The sequence below is a fragment of the Genypterus blacodes genome, unplaced genomic scaffold (genome assembly GCF_046128005.1).
Source record: "Genypterus blacodes isolate CSIRO-AG114 ecotype Tasmania unplaced genomic scaffold, CSIRO-AGI_Gbla_v1 ptg000105l_1, whole genome shotgun sequence".
Lineage (NCBI taxonomy): Eukaryota > Metazoa > Chordata > Actinopteri > Ophidiiformes > Ophidiidae > Genypterus > Genypterus blacodes.
This window is the reverse complement of record NW_027466909.1, coordinates 2845001-2865000: the sequence shown is the minus strand read 5'-3', so window position 1 is coordinate 2865000 and position 20000 is coordinate 2845001. Positions and strand designations below refer to the sequence as shown.

At 45.7% G+C, this 20000-nt stretch overlaps 1 protein-coding gene across 2 annotated transcripts in view; it reads right to left on the bottom strand.

Annotated features, from left to right (window-relative positions):
- The window catches only part of ehbp1 (EH domain binding protein 1), a 103682-nt gene extending 90039 nt beyond the window's left edge, over nucleotides 1-13643 (bottom strand). For both annotated transcript variants that reach the window (XM_076160278.1, XM_076160277.1), the window contains exons 1-5: nucleotides 13276-13643; nucleotides 12289-12725; nucleotides 4657-4714; nucleotides 4336-4431; nucleotides 2450-2503 (exon numbers count right to left, since the gene is read on the bottom strand). In XM_076160278.1, coding sequence (XP_076016393.1) covers nucleotides 2450-2503; nucleotides 4336-4431; nucleotides 4657-4714; nucleotides 12289-12392 — 312 coding nt within the window. In that variant the 5' untranslated portion in view covers nucleotides 12393-12725; nucleotides 13276-13643. The remainder of the gene's footprint in view (nucleotides 1-2449; nucleotides 2504-4335; nucleotides 4432-4656; nucleotides 4715-12288; nucleotides 12726-13275) is intronic.
- Between the last annotated feature and the right edge of the window lie 6357 nt (nucleotides 13644-20000).

Genomic DNA, 20000 nt, shown 5'->3' with positions numbered 1-20000 from the left:
CCTAATTACACAAACACAGCTGATGTGATATGATGAAGCAGGTTTTGTCAGCCTACAGCTTGGCATAGACTGCCCTCTTGTGATTACTTGAAGTAGTTCCCAGTATAAACTCAGCTGCTCTGAATCGTAAGAAACAAGGAACCTTGTCAATACAGAATATAACCTGTGTGTGGTTTGTCTAACAGTGTGGTGACAGGTGTGAGGCATAGTGCCACACAAACCAGTGGCACTCAGGTTACCAGAGGCAAAGGCTGACACGTCTCCAGGGGCTTTGGGGTAACGGTGGTTTACGCCTGTGTGCTGCAGGTGAAGTAGATAATCAGTGTTGTGTGCAAACAGAACAGAACGAGCAACACCAATCACATAAAAGCAACATGGGGGCATTTCAGTATAAGGGATCAGGCGATGCATACAAGCGTTATTAACTCCACAATATATTTCAGTACATCAAACAAAGGCAGCTAAAAAAACAGAACCTCTTTGGCAATGGAATTAAGGAATAGAAATAATCTTTGCTTTTTTCTCTCTCCTTTTCCCTCCCTGCAAAGCAGAATGGTTGAAGGTGTAAGGTTGCCTGCCTTCACTCTCTCTCTCTCTCTCCCTCTCCGTCCTCTCCATTCCTGCTGTCAAGACACTGCCGCTGCTTTGATCTCTCTGTCATTAGTCAGGTATGCAGAGACACAGGCAAACCCACAAACTTGTCCTTCTCTCTCTCTCCCCTTCTCTTGCTCCCTCTCGCCCTCTCCCACGCTCTGGCCGGTGAGCACCAGCTGACCTGCTTGTCTTCTTGGCTTTCTATCAAAGGGAGAAAGGTAGAGCAATTTCTGCTGCCTTCCCTTTGAGCTTGACGTGTACACAAAGTGACAGTGTGAAAGCACTTAACCAGCTTTCCTGCTCTCTTCCTCCGCCCCCGACAAGAGTAAAGAGAGTTGTGAGGCGCTGCGGCTCATCCTTGTTGTTCACTCGTGCCCCCCCCCACCCCCCCTCCTTAAAGTTTACCAAAAGGTTTGATATCGGCATCAGCTTCCCTGTGTGTCCTGTGTTTCCTTTGTTTGGGCAGTCAGTCAATCAAAATGTTGCCTGTGTAGATGTGTTTATTATACACTTAATACACACAGCCTTGTAGTTTCCATTTGGCATAAACCAAGGCCACTTTGAAACACAATAAATGGCTGAACTTTGAAAAGCTGAAGAAAGCCTCACATAATAGAGCTGTGCTTCTATGCCAACAAAAAGGTGGCATGGTGGAGTGCTTGCACTCTAACTGTTGCAGCGGCTAAGGCAGCTCATGTAGAGGCTTGTGTCTATGACCAGCACGAGTCTGACGCACAGAGCAAGAGCACCTTTGAATGAAATGATCTGGAGGCCGTATTAGTGGGCTGTCAATCTGCAAAACCATGGCCAACGCAAACAATCCCACATTCTGAGCACCGCTGCAAGCTGGTGGAGCACCTTTGTACAGGACATGGAAATCCAAGGACAGTGTTATATGACTAATCGTGACCTTTGACCCCACACTTTTATCTGCCAGGAGGATCTTAATAATAAAGTCTTCATTTATCCAACTTGTCTCTATATTAATTTGGCCCACAATGTCACAGTGGTGGAGGAGACAAAGACAGGAATGTGCTTTTAACAAGTTTACAGTTTCCTGAAAGGCGAGAGAGAGAGAGAGAGCAGATGAGCAGTACACCCCTGGCTGGCATGAGGCTAGATTGCTGGTAGAGATCCAAACTGTCTGTCTTCTCCATTTTCCACTATTCCCCCCCTCTTCATCTTATTTTAGCCCAGGTTGCTCAATCAATCCCTCATTTTCTATAATTTGATTAGAATCCTAGATTTGTTTATTTTGTCTTTCTATCCTTCCGCTACTCGGCAAAGAAGCATATCGGGAAAAGACGATTTGGAAATGAATACTAGATAAAGGTTTGAAACATGGTAATGAGGGATGAAGAACTGCTTGAATTAATAGATCTGTCAACAGCTACTAATGTGATGACTCATTTGGAATGTGTCCCTTGGTATTTCCCAGGCACTCATAAATGTTTTTGGCCTCAGGATCCAGTCTGTGTGTGTCACTCAACAAATGCTCGCTCAAACACGAACAGTTACTACCATAAACACACACAAAATCATTGTGGTGGTGCCTGTAAGTCAACATGATGCAAGTCAGTACTTGTGGACAAATGAAAGGGCTGGAATTCACACCGATAAATGCGTGTAATGACCACAAATAACCACGTGGTGGCAGCACCTGCACATGAGCTGAAACGTTACAGCTAGAAGGGAGCCAGAGTAGGGATTCAAAACTTCACTTTGACTTTGGGGTGCTTTTGAGTAAGGCATCTAACCCTTAGGAATTATTAACACCACATTTATAAAGACACACACATAGAAGGCATGGTGGGGAGAGTAACGACAGGAGACAAAAAAAGAGTTAAATACTTACATTTTCGATAACAAACGTCCACTCTTTGTCTTCAAACTCCTCTGCATGGGGGTCCTGTAAGGGAAATGTCAAAAAAAATGAAATTTGTTTGTTTACAATGCAAGCAATTATTACAAATATTTAGCTGTGTGTTTTTATTTTATGGTTTAATAATTCAGGTGTATATAATAATTATATTATACAAGTAAAATATAAAGGTTGCTTCTTTGTCTCTAATCCAGCCGTCTCTTAGCCTGTGTGTGTCTCCCTGTGTGTCTCTCTCGCTGTGAGGTAATGAAAGGAGACAGTTATGGATGCAGGACAGCAGTGGTCCGCTCCGTCACACTGTGCCGGCACCGACGACCTTCACTGTCCAACGGCAGCAAGCAAGTACATGGACGAGACACACTGTGCTGCTACAGGCATACAACATACAAAGCAGCAAACCCCTCTTTACACACATTCTGATGGCTTTTTGACATGTTATAGACTACGAAAACTCCAAAGCAGAGAGACTGATCGATTGTGATACCCGTGTGTTTATGGCGCTATTGTGCAAACACTTTTCAGACCGACTGCTCTTGTGACACACTTTTGGAAATCAATATTTGTACTGTCTGCCACATGGTACATGAGCTCACACACACACGCTCAGGCGCACACTCAATCCTCCATTATTTCACTGCCACATCAGCTGTTTGACATTACGGTCTGCAGTGATTTAGTCTCGCAAATAAGATTTAACTGTGGCTCCCTGCTGATGAAACTGTTATAAAAAGCCATTTCATTCTTTGCTTTATTAAATAATTACTTAACATTTAATCGTTTGTTTCACAGGAGCAACCACGACGCACAAAGTAACAGCTCCCTCTGCTTTGATATGCACACTGTGGCCGTCTGGGTGGATTCTGTCCACACAATGAGCAGCCAGGAAGGTCACTGTCCCAGTTTCTACTTTCCTCGCCACTCATAAAGTTCAGCATGGACTGCGTGCTGCCGTACGTCTCCACGGTTCTGGGCTGCGCCACTGCTGAGCTCAGCTGTTTGGACTGCAGTGCTTCAGGCGACACCAGACTGATAAGACTGTCAAACCACTGCTGGCCTGCACATTAAGATTCAAGGACTAGCAGATGGCCATGTCAAGTCAGCCGTCAATCCCAGAAAGCTATACTTCGCTCCTTATAACACACACACTCTGAGGCAAAGTGGATCTTTGGGAACATGGAACTAACCAGTGTGTTTAAATGCCAGGCCAGTCTGCTGCACTGATACAGATTTGCCTTGCTCAGTCATACATAATTTAACAGCTTAAGTGGCGGAAAGTTGATATCACAAAGACAACAACCTCTTCAGGTTTGCCTTCTGATTTGTGGGTTTATCAAATGGATAAGGGACAGGAAACGGGGGCGGAGTCGAGAAAGAGGAGAAGATCCAGCAGTGGCACAGGAGCAGAAGAATTAGCAACTACATATGAACTCAATGTGTACTTTAAACCAGGACACATAACTGTATGCATGCGTGTGTATTAAGGCAGCTCCAAAGTTCCCTCTAGTGGACAACCTGTGGTATTAAATGAGACTGCGAGTGGGGGAAACGCATCACTGTTTCACTCCGCCTGTGGATACTCCAGGCAGGAGGTCTGCTTAAGACAGGCCGACAGGTAACAGGACACTGGACACCGAGCTCACCTGTCAGCACACAGGCCCAGCATGGGTAAGTAAGGCACAGACATGTTTCTTTACACACACAGTCTCAGGGTGCCTCACACAAGCATTTAGATCCAGCAGGTGTCTGCACTTCAATAAATTTCCTCTTTTTAATGCAAATTAATAAACTTCAACCGGAGAGTTTGTTCACCACGTAGTCAAGCCTTGTGTGTTTGCATTTTCCAGAGTGTGCACACGTACCTTGAACAGAGTGACGGTGATCTCCACGTTCTCTGGTACGGGCCACACCACCACTCCTCTGTAGGGGTTCTTGATGCCAGGCTGCCAGCTGTGGGACTGCAGGACACACCAGGGGGACAACAACAGTGTGTGTGAAGCCAATATCCGATAAGACAACAGCTTTAGTAACACGCAATCTGCATTAGGACTTGTTACTTTAAGGATCAGTGATAGTTGTAAAGTTGTGTTTCTATAACAGTGAGGAAAGCTGATGTATATTAACACCTACATGTCCAAGCTTTGGTTTTCACTTTGTATGAATGCAACTTGTCATATACCAACCTTGGAGGATTTCCGCCGACTCCTTCGTGTCCAAACCACCACCAGCTTGTCTGGTTGCCTGTGAGGAGGATAAGAAATGGAATGTAAGGGCCGGGGATTTGTCCAGATATGTCCTGTCGGACTCTGTCACACACATGCAGAGTCACACATGTTATGAATTAATCACCGATATGTAGCCGAGCCCTGGTTTAGTCTCTTTGGGACTGGAGCAAACACAACAGGAGACACGCACACAACCAAAATCTGACAGAAACACACGCAAACAGGCCAAAAACCTGGACGAAGAGGCGGAGTGTTGTGACAAACGAGACCTACACAGACAAAATGTACTTTGTCTTGTTTGTCTTTGAACAAAATGTGCTGACGAAATGAAAGCAGATCAAATGGACCAGGGAAGTCAAAGTTGAGTTTTGCAAAGTGTGTATTCTTATCATGAACAATGGTATAACCGTGTATTGAATTTTAAGATGAAAGTGGCACATTTGTTAAGGTTGGCAAGGCGTCATGACGAGCTGACAAGAAACTACAAAGCTGCCTGATCCAGTGCTGCCAAAGGTAAACAAGTCAACAAGTGGGTGGAGGATTGAAAACTGAACCTGCCGTACAGTTCTGAGCATCTATGGCAGCGTTACAGGCGTCCTGTTATACAAGACTGGGCCAAAGAGTCGTACAGCAAAGAGCCATTCCAGGGAGAATAACTGTCTGTGTGGTGGAGAGAGAGAGAGACGGCAAATAAAGAGGGACAACAAGGGAAGAGAGAGCCAGGGAAGTGAAGGAATGGGAGAGAAGAGACGAGGAGAATGACAGCCAACAATTTCAGCCTTGAGGAGAAAGTCCCACATAGAGAAGCTATTGTCCCGACACAAGATGTAGGCTATATCAGAGCGCGTGTGTGTGTGTGTGTGTCGGACTGCGGGCGAATTGTCCAAATTTGTCTTATCTCCGTCTCGCTCGCTCACAAAATCACACACACACAAAATCACACACAGACACACAGACACACACTTCTGTACAGCACTGACCTCAGGGCTGCATGTTTCTTCTTTATGGAACATGAATCAATGAGCCGTCAGAGAGGAATGGCACAGCACAGGGAACCAATGTGTTGAAAGAAAGCCACGCTGAGGAAAGATGTGGATGTGTGTGTGTGTGTGTGTGTGTATGCCCTTCATACTTCATTTGATTGTATTTGTGCTCTAATCACAACAAAAGCTCATTATTGAACATCAGTGTCAAAATATCTGATGTTTGTGAGGACAGAATCTCCAGAAGAGAAATCACTTAGGCAGCCCTCGGCTCCAAAAAGAGGGCGAGAGAGAGAGAGAGATAAGAAAGAAGGAGCTGAGGTGTGTGTGCAGATGGTGCACATAATGGTGTAAAGTCGTCTTTTGTCATCTGCAGCTCAGACAAATTACCAGAGGAGAAGAAACTGTAAGAATTGACAGATAAGAGTGAAAGTGGGTCAGTAAGAACAGCAGGGGCCCAGATGAGAACACACACACACACACACACACACACACACACACACACACACACACACACACACACACACACACACACACACACACACACACACACACACACACACACACACACACACACACACACACACACACACACACACACACACACACACACACACACACACACACACACACACACACACACACACACACACACACAGCGTTTCGCTGCATCTCTGATTCAGAGCAGCCTGCACCTGGTGAGTGTGTAGGCGCTCCGTCTTCTCCTGGATCACGGCGGGTGATGGAATGAGTCGGCAGCGGCGGGACTTGAACCGCCGTCCGATGATTTTCCACCAAGCGCCCCGAGTCAGCGCTCATAAAGAACAACAGCTTACTGATAAGAACACGTAATAATTTAGGGCCGTGTGTTACCGGAGTCCAGCTGTTGACGTAATGTGAAAGTCATGGGAAAACAGCAAAAATCCTCACACTGCTTAGTTAAGAGTGTGGGTGGGTGTGTGTGCGTGTGTGTGTATGTGTGTGTGTCTGCCTATCTGCCGGCGTGGCTGAAAGTGCAGGGCGCGTCAGGATGTTACTGCTGCCCTATCTCTCAAGAGGAAGGAACCAATACCCATTTGATATGACAAGCTGGGACCAGTAGCACACACACACATACAGATGGTCAACCAAAGCCCAACACACAGCACAGCAGGGCAGGGGGTTTGTGTATGTGTGTGTGTGGGGGAGGGAGGCACAGTGAGAGATATCAGTGTGTTTGTCCCACAAGCTTTGGGGAGAACCAAGATGGGGCCAAAAAAAGCAAGAAGAAGAAGAAGAAGAAGAGCAAGAAAAGGAGCATGGGAGGAGGAAGAGGAGAACAGAGGGGGGGTTGAACTGCTACTATCAGTCAGACTGCAGCCTTTGGTCTCAACACACATGTAACAGAGCAAACACAACCTAGGTGACAGTCACCCTGCAGGCTATGTCACTCTGAGAAAAGACACTGTGTGTTAATGTGATAGAGAGAGAGTTTGTGGGTGACTGTGTATTCATGGAGTTCTACTGACAGGCCCTTGACCTCCAATTATAGAACAGACAGCCAATGTGTGTGTGAGCGTGGGTGGCAACCAAGAGCTGAGTTAATGTTGAAAGCACTTAAGCCCGACTCAAGTGTCTGGACTAAAAACTAAAGCAACACCTTAATCAGCCTGCTTCATTATTAACAGGTGTGCGTGTGTGTGTGTGTGAGTGTGTGTGTGTGTGAGACACTCTGGCCACACTGCAGACACGGACAACTAGGTCAAGAGTGGCCAATTACAGATCTGCCAGAGAAGAGCGGCCAAGGAAGAGCAAGTTACAAGCAGTACAACAGGACGCTCTGCTGGATGAAAGTAAAAATACAAGGGGTCGGGGGTCAGAAGAGAAGTGTGTGAAGGTTACATCCGGAGAGCATCTTTGAAGGAGAAGAGAAACAACTGACAGAAATGAAGAAGCACCAACACCCAGGAGAAGAAGACAACGTGCTGGTTTGCAGATAGAACCGTCTGCACTGGCCTGACCTACAAGAGGGAAGAGGGACACTTCAATCGGGTGAAGACGTCCTGCAGAAGCCACTTGAAACAAACAACAACAACGACAACAAAATCAGGCTGCTGAGACTGTGATCCTGCACAGAAAGATGGTTCAGGCACCAAGGTGCAGTTGCTTTATTTACTGGCTCGTCTTCAATGTTCTTTCATTCCTCACACACTTCCACCGGACGTCTGCTGGTGTGGCAGAGCCCACTTGTGATGTGACCTGTGTGTGTGGAGGAATGTGTGTCTCCGTGCCGCAGCAAAGGCCGGCTCAAAGCCATCTACTTCCTGTCCTCGATTATCTACATCTTTTCTTCCATTTTCCCCTCACGGAACAGAAACCAGTTTAGCTGATAAGTCAATTCCCAAAGCAACTTTAGCTTCAGTGTGGTGAGACAGGCCCCAAATAAAACACCACAATCCAAACAGCTGTACAGTATAATGAGAGTTATCACAATTACCAAGCTAGTTAATGTCAGTCTGGAAGTAATGAGTGTAAACACAAGTCAATTCAGACACACACACACAATAAACTGAGCACTCATATCAGAGGATTATGAATCAGACAACCACATGATGTTCTACAGAGCCTGAGGTGATGTCATCAGCTCCGTCTCTATTACAGCAGCAGTGTTAATAGTGATGGAGACCCTAACCTTTCCGTAAAACCCTGAAAAAGGAACTACCTTCCTTTCGAAAGCATAAATTTGCTCTCCACAAAGGAGATAAAACCGATCTCACGACGGCTCTACGAGGGAAACTAACTTTCCTTCCATTGAGCACGGCGGCGTGTGTGTGCAGATCCTGCAGCATCTCTGCAGGCTGATGAATGATGAGCCGTCTCCTGGGCTCTGACTGTTTCTCTCTGCAGCACAGTCAAACCAGTGTAGCTTCCATCATATTTAACACCCCATTGACTGCTTCACAACCTGGAGTGTTTCATGTCTGTGTGTGTGTGAGTGAGTGTGTGTGTGTATGCATGGCTGTGTGTCCGTAATTGTTGCAGAGACATAACAGGAAAAAGGGACAGAGAGAGAAGTCAGGGAAGGCAGGATGAAGAGATGGAGAAACAAAGAGGGAGAAGGAGAGAGGGAGAGGAGCAGAGGGAGGGAGATGCAGCCAGAGGGAAGAAGACGGAGGCAAAAAAGATGAAGAGCCAGAGAGGAGCACTAATGACAGCAGGGCACTCTGTTACCATTCTCCAATTAGGTTTTTGCACAATGGGAAGAAATGAAATCCATGAGGAGAAATGCAAGCAAAACATTAAAAGCAGAGTTGTAGACAATGCTAAATAGAAGCACCCAAGTTTGAAATATAAAGAAAAAACACGCCTTTACCAAATCTTAACCCACCCAGAACCACAAAGAGAACTATGGAGCAGCATTCTCACAGCAGACACTGTCATCACAGTGGTGTGAGACACAATAACATGATTATTGCTCATCTAGCTTCCACATAACACCAAGGACCTTTACCGTCTCTTTATGAGGGGTGTAAGGGTGTTTGCCATGTGTCATAACACTGTAATGTCTCTCACTCTCAGACCGGCCCTTCAACTCCTTGCTCAAAGACGGGAATTTCCCAAACCGAGAGGTGGGAACACTTTGTCAGAGTTGCTCTCCAAAATGCATTCTGACATGGTTCCAAAATACAAACACGGGAAAGAGGCTCTTACATTCTGAAGGCCAAAGTGAGGATACTCAGTTTGAGAGCTGGAATATTACACCGAGACCTTAGAGAAGAAGATGTGAAGTGAGAGCAGGACGGCGCTGCAGGAAGTCGGGGGCTATTTGTCCATCAACAGCTCAACCAGAGCAATGTGAGATGATGCAGCATTATCTACAGTAGGCATCTCCCTGTGCGTGTGTGTACATGCTCAGAGTGCCTCTTACTCTCTGATCTATGTGCGTGTGTGTGTGTGTGTGTGTGTGTGTGTGTGTGTGTGTGTGTGTGTGTGTGTGTGTGTGTGTGTGTGTGTGTGTGTGTGTGTGTGTGTGTGTGTGTGTGTGTGTGTGTGTGTGTGTGTGTGTGTGTGTGTGTGTGTGTGTGTGTGTGTGTGTGTGTTTCAGCACAGTCACTGACTCATCTGTGAGGTTCTTAAGTAATCCTAAACTTTCCCTGTCCTCTTATGGAGCCCTGATGGAACCACAGTCCTGATCACCCGTGTTTCGCCTGTAGCAGGATGGAGTTACAGCATAATCAATAACATGTCTGTGCTGCTTCCAACGCACATCACAGTGTCGATCAAGGGCAATGACAATCCTGGCTTTTAATGTTCTCAACTCCCATTTTCAAGACAAATTGACTAGAAACACCTCCTTAGTGAGAAGCAGCAGCCTCGGGGGGACGTTAAGAGGGTGACACTCTGCTCACTCTGTGTCCGTGTCTGCAGCCTTTAGAGGACGGTTTATACTTTACACATCAGGCTGCATTTTGCTGCTAATATCTGTCAATGTATCTGCAAACTCTGTATCCACATCTGCACAGCAACCAATATGTTCTTATGCATGTTCTTGGCCATTCTACACATAATCACTCCTCACTATCGTCTACACAGAGTTATGAAAGTTTACGTCAAACAATATATCAGGATTATCAACACTGAGCCTCAACTCTACTGTGTAACATGAGGGTTTACACAAACAGAGCTTTGAGTTACGACATCACGTGACCATTTTCTAACGGTGATCCACGCCGTCGATTTATCTTCGCGGTGAGATTTAATTAAAACGTCCCGTCTGGAGTACAATTCCCTCTGTGACTGCGTGAGAGCCAAATTACCTGAGACCATCGCAGAGGGATGAATCACTGCAAACACAGTCTTGGTTGGATAAAAAGCACTCACACCCCATCCGCATGATTTGAGGAGTGAACATACCAATCGCACCTCAGGCATTGGAACTGCATGTGAAGAACCACGCACACGTGAAAGAGAAGGGCCCTGTCACTCCCCTCCAACTGCCTGTGTGACACGTTCTTTCAAAATAAATGACGCACGCAATCCGTGTACGCCTGTGTGAGTGCCAGCTTAACTGTCAAACGCGTTAGAAATTACATTTCATTTCAAAACAGGCTGTCGGCTTTCAAAACTCACTTTCTTTTCTTTACACGTTTCAGGATCCGTTTGAGCTCCGAGGTCTGTTTCCACTCTGCATGGATGGAAAATCTCCACTGCAACAATAACACACCGCACCAATGAAGTCCAAGTCCAACTGTGTGTGTGTGAATGCCATCTCACACACACTGCGCACCAGGCGTGTACACACACTTGGTCCGAGACGGGCACAGGCCTTTAAGCGTCGCTATCACAGCCTCAGACAGGAAATTAACGCAGACCTTTCTCTCGTGCAAGTGTGTGTGTTAATCGACACACTGGATCCTCCCCAATCAATATACAGTAAAGATGCTTTTTAAGTTGCGTGGCTTTATCACACACTAGCTGCTGGACCTAACCGCCTCACTGCAGACATTATTACATCTATGATCAACAGATTTCTAGCTTTCCGATTCACAAACAGAAGTGGAAGCGTTTACATCCACACAGCATCACTCTCATCCGGAGCAGATGACTCAAGTAATAACACGGTATGTATGTGAACCGACTCACATAAGAGGCCAGCTCAGATTGCCAAACAGAGCCTCACTGACTCGGTGCCGAGCCCACCCACCCTTTGCTCTGGAAGAGAGACGTACATTTTTCTCATTCCATTCTCCGACACGTTAACATCTGTCCCAGGTTGGAGCTCTGTGGGGTGTTATTCACACCCCAGGCAGGCGGCTTGAGAATACATGTCTCTGGGCTACATGCTTGCTCCACAAGTCGCCGTTTATCACTCGACACAGGACAAATAGTTGCAGGCTAAGGCAGAGAGAGCTTTACAACAAACTGACGCTCTACGAACATAAAAGAACTGTAATACCGAGATAATTGATATAGAACATGAGGTACGGATAGCTCAGCTTTCACTGTCAATGTTCCTACTATCATCAGAAGAAGTAGAATAACTGTGTCAACTCAATCCTTTGGCATTTTGTAAATCAAAGCTATTGTTTTAGTGTCAGGAGAAGATTTAGACAGCTGACAGTTGAGTAGATTCTGGTAGCAATGAGTTACTATACGATACATTCATTCCTAAAAGACAGAGATTAATGAGCGTTCAGCCTTCAGCCCAGCTTCCACACATTTCAGAGCTTCCAGATCAGATAGAGAAGAACAGAACTCCCGGCTCTAGACTGTATTCAGTGATTTGTGCTCAAAGGCAAAAAGGTGAGAGTAGTTGAAATCCTCACTCAGCTAAGCAAACTCCACAAATCCAGCATTGCTACTCAAGGGAAGAAGGAAGAAAAAAATAACATAGCAATTTCACAAGGAAGCCGGGCCCCTCCCAGCAGCAGACATGCCCGCACACCGAGGAGCCTGTGTGTGTACGTGTGTGTACTATGACCACCAGGAACGAGCTCGGCATTCCAACACACACACACACACACACACACACACACACACACACACACACACACACACACACATTTATAGAAAGAGAGGAACAGTTTTCGTGGCTGTATCTGCTTCATATCCCCTGAAATAAACTCACCATTTCTTTGTGCATTCCACCATCAGCTCCTGATAAGAAGCCACGAACTGGAATTTGGACGCATGCTTCCCAACACGCTGTAGTCTTTTCCAAACCGAAGCCATGTTTCTTTGGAATGGTTCGCTTTTCTGTGTACCTGTCCCGTCCTTGGGCTTCCTTCTTTTGGGACTTCCTTCACCCGGAATTCACGGAGAGGCTTCAGATGTTTACGTCTATCTGTGCGTGTTCAATCGATGTAGACACATTGTTATGTTGGAAGCACATAGGAACATCCAGGCTCAGCTGCTGGGCTTCATACGCGGGCAGACAAATCCAAATCTCCGCAGTAGTGCGACGTGAACGCTGACATGATGGTGAAAGAAGTCACTCCATGGGTTTAAAGCGCAGGTTCAGTAATCCGCAGTGTGTAGCTGTCATGTTCCGATGTTCGGATGGCGCTGCAAAAGAAAGAAAGAGACTCTCAGCGTCACTCAGACTGTACCCGGCATTCCGCTGTATCCTCCCTGAGCGCTACACCCCAACTACAGTAACTCCGCTACACGTTATGCAGCCTGAGGCGAGCGCACTTTGTCCATTTCTGTCAGATAAACCACATCCTGCGTTATGTTTCAGGGTTAATGTGTAAGAATGTGCTCCGGCTGAGAGCGCAGCGTGCCGGGGGGCTATTTACTGGAGAGGAGAGTGTGTTAGCTAACTTGGGGTGTTTGATGATAAAACGTGATTTCATTCGTGGTGTAGCGATGACAAAAGCCATGACACTTCAATGAACGAGTCTTTTCATCCATATTATCTGCAGAAGCCGTACACAGAGACACCACCAGACTGGGACACAAATAAAAACAATTTGTAAACATGAAACATTCCATGGAATGTATCTTAAATCCAGCGAATAGCCTCAGCCTGTACTCCGCTAACCTGGGCGATTTAGCTGCTAGGCTAGCCGCTTCACAAGCCAAACAAAACGGACTATATCTGCATGACACTCACCTTAGTGTAACACAAAATGCATCGTCCTTACGGGCGGTGTTAGAAGGCGGCGGACTGCCCAACTGCCAGTAACAAACTAGCAGCTCTGCAAACGTAGCGCCTCATAAGCTAATGACTGCCTCCTCTGCAGCGGTACAAACACCGTACAGTTAGCCGGTCGCTAGCATCAACTAGCCATCATAAGAGCGGAAGCCGCTGCTCCCCAGTCCGTACGATTATCCACGGGTCAACTCCAGCTCAGGAACTCGCTGTTCACCCGGAGAGGACGTTTGTTTGAGCTTGTTTAAAAAAAACTCATAACTAACAAAGGCGTGGAATTCCAACAGCCAACTCGTCCTGATAGTTGGTGGTCATGCAGATTCACCGCTCCGCTTGCGTCACTTTACCCGCAATGCAAACACACTGGGATTTTAAAAATAACCGCGTTTACGTTTGAGTTTTGGGATATTACTGGATAAGGGCGTGAAAATAAAATATTAACGTGTATTATACAAAGGTGGGTGTGTTACAAGCTCGGTAGCACGGTTTCCTTCGATCTAAAATAAACGTTATATTCAATTTTACGCAACGATGTGTTGTTTTATTTTTGAAGGCACGTCGTGGCACTTCCGATTTTGTCTCTTGTTTTTCAGACTAACTTGACAGCAGCTTCGCTCACCATCGTCTCTGTGTGAGTGGAGGCTGGAGACACGCCCCCGCGGAGCCGCCATTGGTTGGATCCGTGTGCCATTCACGGCTTGTTTACTGCTTCATCTTGAGGCGGGTCTGGGTTTTTCCGATCACATTGGCTACATCCAATCTCAATCACAGACATTTAATCCGTCACCGAGTCTGTACACTCTGTTTATCTCGTCGGTACATTTGCAGGCTCCACGCAGACATTTTAACGGGGGAATACACCCGTTTGTCATAGTTAATGTCAGCCTATATTGTTTTATTTGGTCAGCAAATAGAGAAATATCATTGTTTAAAGACTTATTTCAGAGCAAACAATTCAGTTATAGTAATTGAAATATGACATGGTCTAGCAGTACACTAGAATGGATGTGCAGTCTAATGATTTAAGTATTGGATAAAGCGAGACATTAGGTCACAGCCGCCACTACAGTATCAAATGTATTCCCCAGGTTTGGCCTAATGAGGAACACTACCATGACATCCATTTCCTGTGTGAGTTAACCTACTGCTGAGTGCCAAAGGGTCTTCTTCCTCCCACCATCTATCAAAAATCAATACACACACACACACACACAAACACACACACACAGTGAAGTGATCTTCACACCCCTGGCTACAACCACAGGGTTGGACTGTAATGAGCCTGTAAATGCAGGAGGAAAGAGAGCAGCGCTGGAGGGAAACACATCTCAAGGCTGATTTATTTAAACTCAGGAAAAGATTAAACGTACTTACACGATAACTGAGACCTCATTCTCTTACATGTCACACCAGGTTGTGAGCTATGAGAGCTGAGAAGGGGAATTTTATATATTATTCTCTTCTCCATGTTTGGAAGTGAAAGCAGGGTCGTGTGTGGGCCTGTAAAGTCCTTTTGAAACATTCTGATTCTGATATTGAGCTTTACAAACAAACTTAACTTCACATTTGTTAACCTTTTAGGATTCAGAGTTTGAGCTGATCTGGCAGCAGGGGGTCTTGCAGATCCTGCTGCCCCATGTTGCCAGTTTATATACCATCTAACAGATTACTGGGAGCCTCACCCCCGCACATCAAGGAATGCTTTGATGTGCCAAATGACCCGGCGCTAAATGATGCTTTTTGTGTCTGCCCACATGTCTGCGAGGGCCCCAGTTCATACGTAACACAGGAGGAGGACAAGGGCTTGGTGGTGTGTGTGTGTGTGTGTGTGTGTGTGTGTGAAAGAAAGAAAGAAAGAGAAGGCCTGTTTAATAAAAATGAAGTGCGAGAGCAGCAAGGGTCAAGTGGAGTCCCCCAGTCTGTGGCCTCTCCAACTGCCCCCTGAACCTCTAACACCACCTTCCTTTCTCACCTCTGCCTGTTTCTTAAAAACAAAGCAATGGCCGCTCACATCCCTAGATGCTAAATTATGATTTTATACTTTCATGGGGGCAACACACAAATACACACAATCTCACAACAAAAGACTTCTTATCTCTTAATCTCTTTAACAAGTTTAATGCTTCACCAGGGATGATTTGTATCTAATGATGTAGCTGCCTCAGACTGAATTACAAAGTGGTTCGTCACCAGAGAAACGCACTGTTTGCCTCAAATAAATCTGCTGTTCTTACCGACGCTTCTCCGCCCACAGGAAACGATGAATCCAAACTAAAGAGAGACAACCAGTCTGTTATCGCCCTGGAAGTGAACTCAGTCTCAGAGCAACAACACGGTAAGAGCCAAACATGAACTAGATCTCGCTGTGTATAAGTATGTCATCATCATTGTTGTACTTCTTAGTTGGATGACATCACTATTGTCTATCTAAGTAGATTTAGAGTCTGACAGTGTTGTAAGCAGCATTGAAAGCCAAACTGTTATTGACTGTAGTTCGGATTCTGTAATTCTGTGTTTTCTTATTAAAATCTTAATTTCCCAAATGCAATAAAACACACTGCAGCCTTGCCTTTGCAGAGTTTACTGCACGGACAGGATGTTCAGTAAGCAGTAGAGTGGTTCTTAATAAGGGATTTATATTGTTATTATATATCACACAGGCAGTGGTAATGTGTCACACCCCCCTGCAAAGACAGAGTGTTGGTTTCACACCTCTCCCTATATCACTCACCCAACCACCCTCTCTTTCTCTCTCTCTCTCTCTCTCTCTCTCTTCCAATCCCCCAAACAAAAACATATGCAGGATTTGAAGATCTAACCCAGCCCTTGAAGTGCAGAGACTCTGGCGTTTGGCGTGAGACCACTTGAAACGACGTGTTAACAAAGCAGAGCCCTTCAGATATGAGCTAAGTGAGTCTGAACCACTTCAATGCCACACAGATAGCCGACAGAATCGCTGCCAATAGCAGTGTGGGACGAACAGAAAAAACAGCTGGATCCTTTTACTTTCACTGCATCGGGGATGTGTTGAGATAAAATCACCCATTACTTTAAAAGACCTTTTTTTTTTTTAGAAGTGCAGCTATTTAATTAAGAAGCCTTTAACCTGGACCAAGGATCAAGCAGAGCCAAACCCAAAGGTGACTCAGTGGAGCTCCTGATGAAGTGGGAACGCTCCAAAAAGCTCATCTCTCCCATCTGTGAGTCAAACTGAGAAAACAAACATGAATACAGCAGATTGGGTCTAGCTGGGTGGAGGGGGAGGGGGGGCTTTGGGTCGATGGCTATCATATTTTCCTCCTTGGTCGTCCCCCCTGTGGAAACTCAAGAAGCCTTGCCATGCTTGCCCTGCCCGATAAGCATCTCCTGCTTTGAACTGTACCACCCTGACTCATGGCAGAGTGTCAGAGGAGCTGCATGGCTATATTGCGGGGTCGGGTGATAGACAGCTTCCGATGGTATCTTTTGCCCGCTGCTCGGTTACAGGAAACCTTGGTGTTTCCGGATAGATGAATGGATTTAGAGATGGATGAGGGGTGTGGTAATTTCCTCTTGGATGGCTGCCATCTCAGCCACAACCAGGCTGAGTAAGGATTTGATTTTGTGATTATGTTTCAGGTAGGACCATGAAAATGTATTAACAATGACTGTGTTCTCCTTCTCCCCTCTCCTATCGGCTCCATGGCCACAGCTGCACTGCTCGAACACAGGGGGTGAATTTGTCCACTTTGATTGGAAAAGAAAATTAGAAATTGTCCTTGTTTTGCCTTTTCTTTTCTAATTCTCTTATTTCTAAGGCCAAACGTATTATAATCTGGGTTATTATGGTATTACATTGACACCTCCTCCATTCTCACATTCTTTTTTATCTAATAACACTTTTTTAAACAATGAATCTTCAATCTGAGGGGATTATCAGTGGCTCACAACAATCTTTGTGGCCACGTTACGCAACTGTGGTCAGGGCAGCTCAATGTGACAGGAACCCTCTGAAATCTTGAATTAACTCGGCCCTCCTCTCTCTGCCGGGGAATGAGTTTTCAGGCAAAGCAAATGGCCCTTTCACACTCATTTGGATGGATATCAGGTCCTGACCTGTGTGAAATTAAACCCACAATCAGCTAGTGAGAGCCTGGAGTGTGCTCAGAATGTAATGATTCCTGTTTTCACTTTCATCAGGAGACAAACATGGCACTGATTACTTCTCATCCACTTGCTGCTGAGCAAACAGAGATAAAATGGACATTATTGCCTGAAAATGATGATAGAATAGATGCTTACTGATGCTGCTACGGATATAAATCACAACATCCGCTGAATAACCTGCAGCTCGGAGTGTAATGTGTCATTGGTTGCGTGAAACTACAACAGAGAGGTGCTGGAAAAGAGCATGCATGTCTGATTAACACCCCAATAAAAAAGGAGAGAGAGAGAGAGAGACAGGGAACAACATGCAGACTAGTCACTAGATCAGCACACTGCTGTGAGATCATTAGCAAACAAGTGTCAGCCGGGATGAGCTCACTGACATGAATAGTGACAGTCCAGCAGCCGTTTCACTCCTGGCCGTTCTCCCACTGGGGAAGCTCTCCTCCTTCCATTCACACAACCTGAACAAAGGCTCATTTAGCTCCTGGATGGCTGTCTTGGGGCTTTTTGGAAACCCAGCAGGCGATAAAAGAGGGTGGGCAGAAAGAGACCAGAGAGGAACTGCTGTGAGCTCGGGCTGTCTACCCGCCTAGATAAACCACTCCTGTCTGTCTGTCTGCCTTTTAAATTAGTTGTTAATTAGCAGCAGGATGGCTGCTTCACTGCAGGAAGTCATGCTAATCAACACCACAGGGCTGGTTTCATACGGGAGCGCTGCTGAATTCTATAGATCATTGGATGGCCTTTGGTCTTCCACAGAACGTATTGGTTTACTGCTTGTCAGTCGATGTCATTCATTCATCATGAACCTAAAGACCTAAAGAGAACACTGATTGAATATTTAATACAAATACAGAAACAGAAAATGAATGAATTGTGTTTGTTACCTACTTCAGAAGGTGGTTTATCTGCAAAACGTTAAAGTAATGCTGTGGTATAAAATCCTATAAGTGCATGACAACATATGACAGCAGGTCAGAAGCCAGGGTGTGTATTCATGTGTGTGTCTGTCTTTGTGTGCTTTTATTCACCTTTCATCTTCGTCGTTCCTATAACATGTGCGGTTTGTTTATCGTTTGCGTCCATTTCCTAAACGAGCCTCTTCCTGTGATTGGCTCGGCGTTAAAAGCTCACGACTGCATTTCAGGGGAAAGCGTTGTCACTTTGACAAATATCCTGCGTTAACTTCAGTTATTAGGCTCTAATCTGAAAATGCATCCAGATGTGAAGAGCCACATTGGTTGGCGCTGTAAAGCTTTCACTGCTCGTAAAAAAGCTTTCCCTCTCTTTATACGACTGAGTGAGAGACTTGACTGAGAGCAAATTCTTATTTGGCATTGGCAAGAAGTAATGGCTGCAGGAGGAGTGTGTATCAGATTACATTCACACACACACGTACATGATTGTGTTAGTTGTGTCAGTTGTGCGAGGAAAGAAGGAAGGAAGTGTCAGCCACCTCATTTCCACTGACCAGATTTATGTGGCCAGTCTGCTTTGTTTTCCAATCACAAGGCCGCTTCTCCTACTTTCCTCCTATACATAGTTTATAAACCTTTACACACGTCGGCTGTATTCTTGCATTTATCATGAGACTTTGCAGCAGCTAATGTAGAAGTCAAGCTTTGCCCATAAGGAGGTGAAACAGAGTGAATCCCAGTGTGACTGAACTCCTCTGGGAGAGAGGGACCAGCGACAACAAAAGGTGACAGAGAGAAACACAGGATTCATGTCAGTGTTGTGTTGTTCTGAGTGTTGCTTGGATGGAGTGAAACAGGTGGCTTGGAGTTCTTCTCACCACAGATCCAGAAACCTTCAATTATCCCCAGCTGAGATAAAGAGAAGAGCAGCTCCTTCCTTCCTGTCACATTTACACATATCATAGACTTACAGGTGAGGAATAAAACAAGCACTGGGCTGATCAAGGAGAAAACACTCAGACTAAGCAGCACAATGCAAAGCGCCAGAGGGCTGCAGGTGCAGGAGGCCGGGGCATTGTGTTTTTGGTGCAGCTGTAAAGCATCACGCAGAGCTCCATAGAAGAAAGAGACGAGTGATTTATCTCCTTCAGTCACACTGGGGGGAGATGGAAAACAAGTGAGATGTGAACACTGAGGGCTATAGTCTGTGTGCTTGTGTTGTGAGTGAGGAAGAGCGTCAAGGTTCCGTTTCAGACTCATTCACACAAAGCTTTCTCCCTGTAAAGTTGCCAAATTCAACACAAAGCACAGCCGCTGCCATAAAGAAGTATGGAGCAGGTAGCAGAACATCGGGCTGCTTTTTATATTTGAAATATGTGAAACCAACCATCAGTCGGCCCAGCGGTGCTGCTGGGGAGCATCCAGTGTTCCCCTGACAACGATAGCGGCGAGGCGGCACCATCCCCTGACACCCCGGAGACCAGTTACCCCCGAGAGTGTTGAACATGGAGACGAGCCACCTAGATGAGCTTATTAGATGTTACATGGTGTTCATGGTTACGGGATATTATAATGATCACGTGAGAATAGATATTAAATTGTTAAAGGTCAATAAAGTTT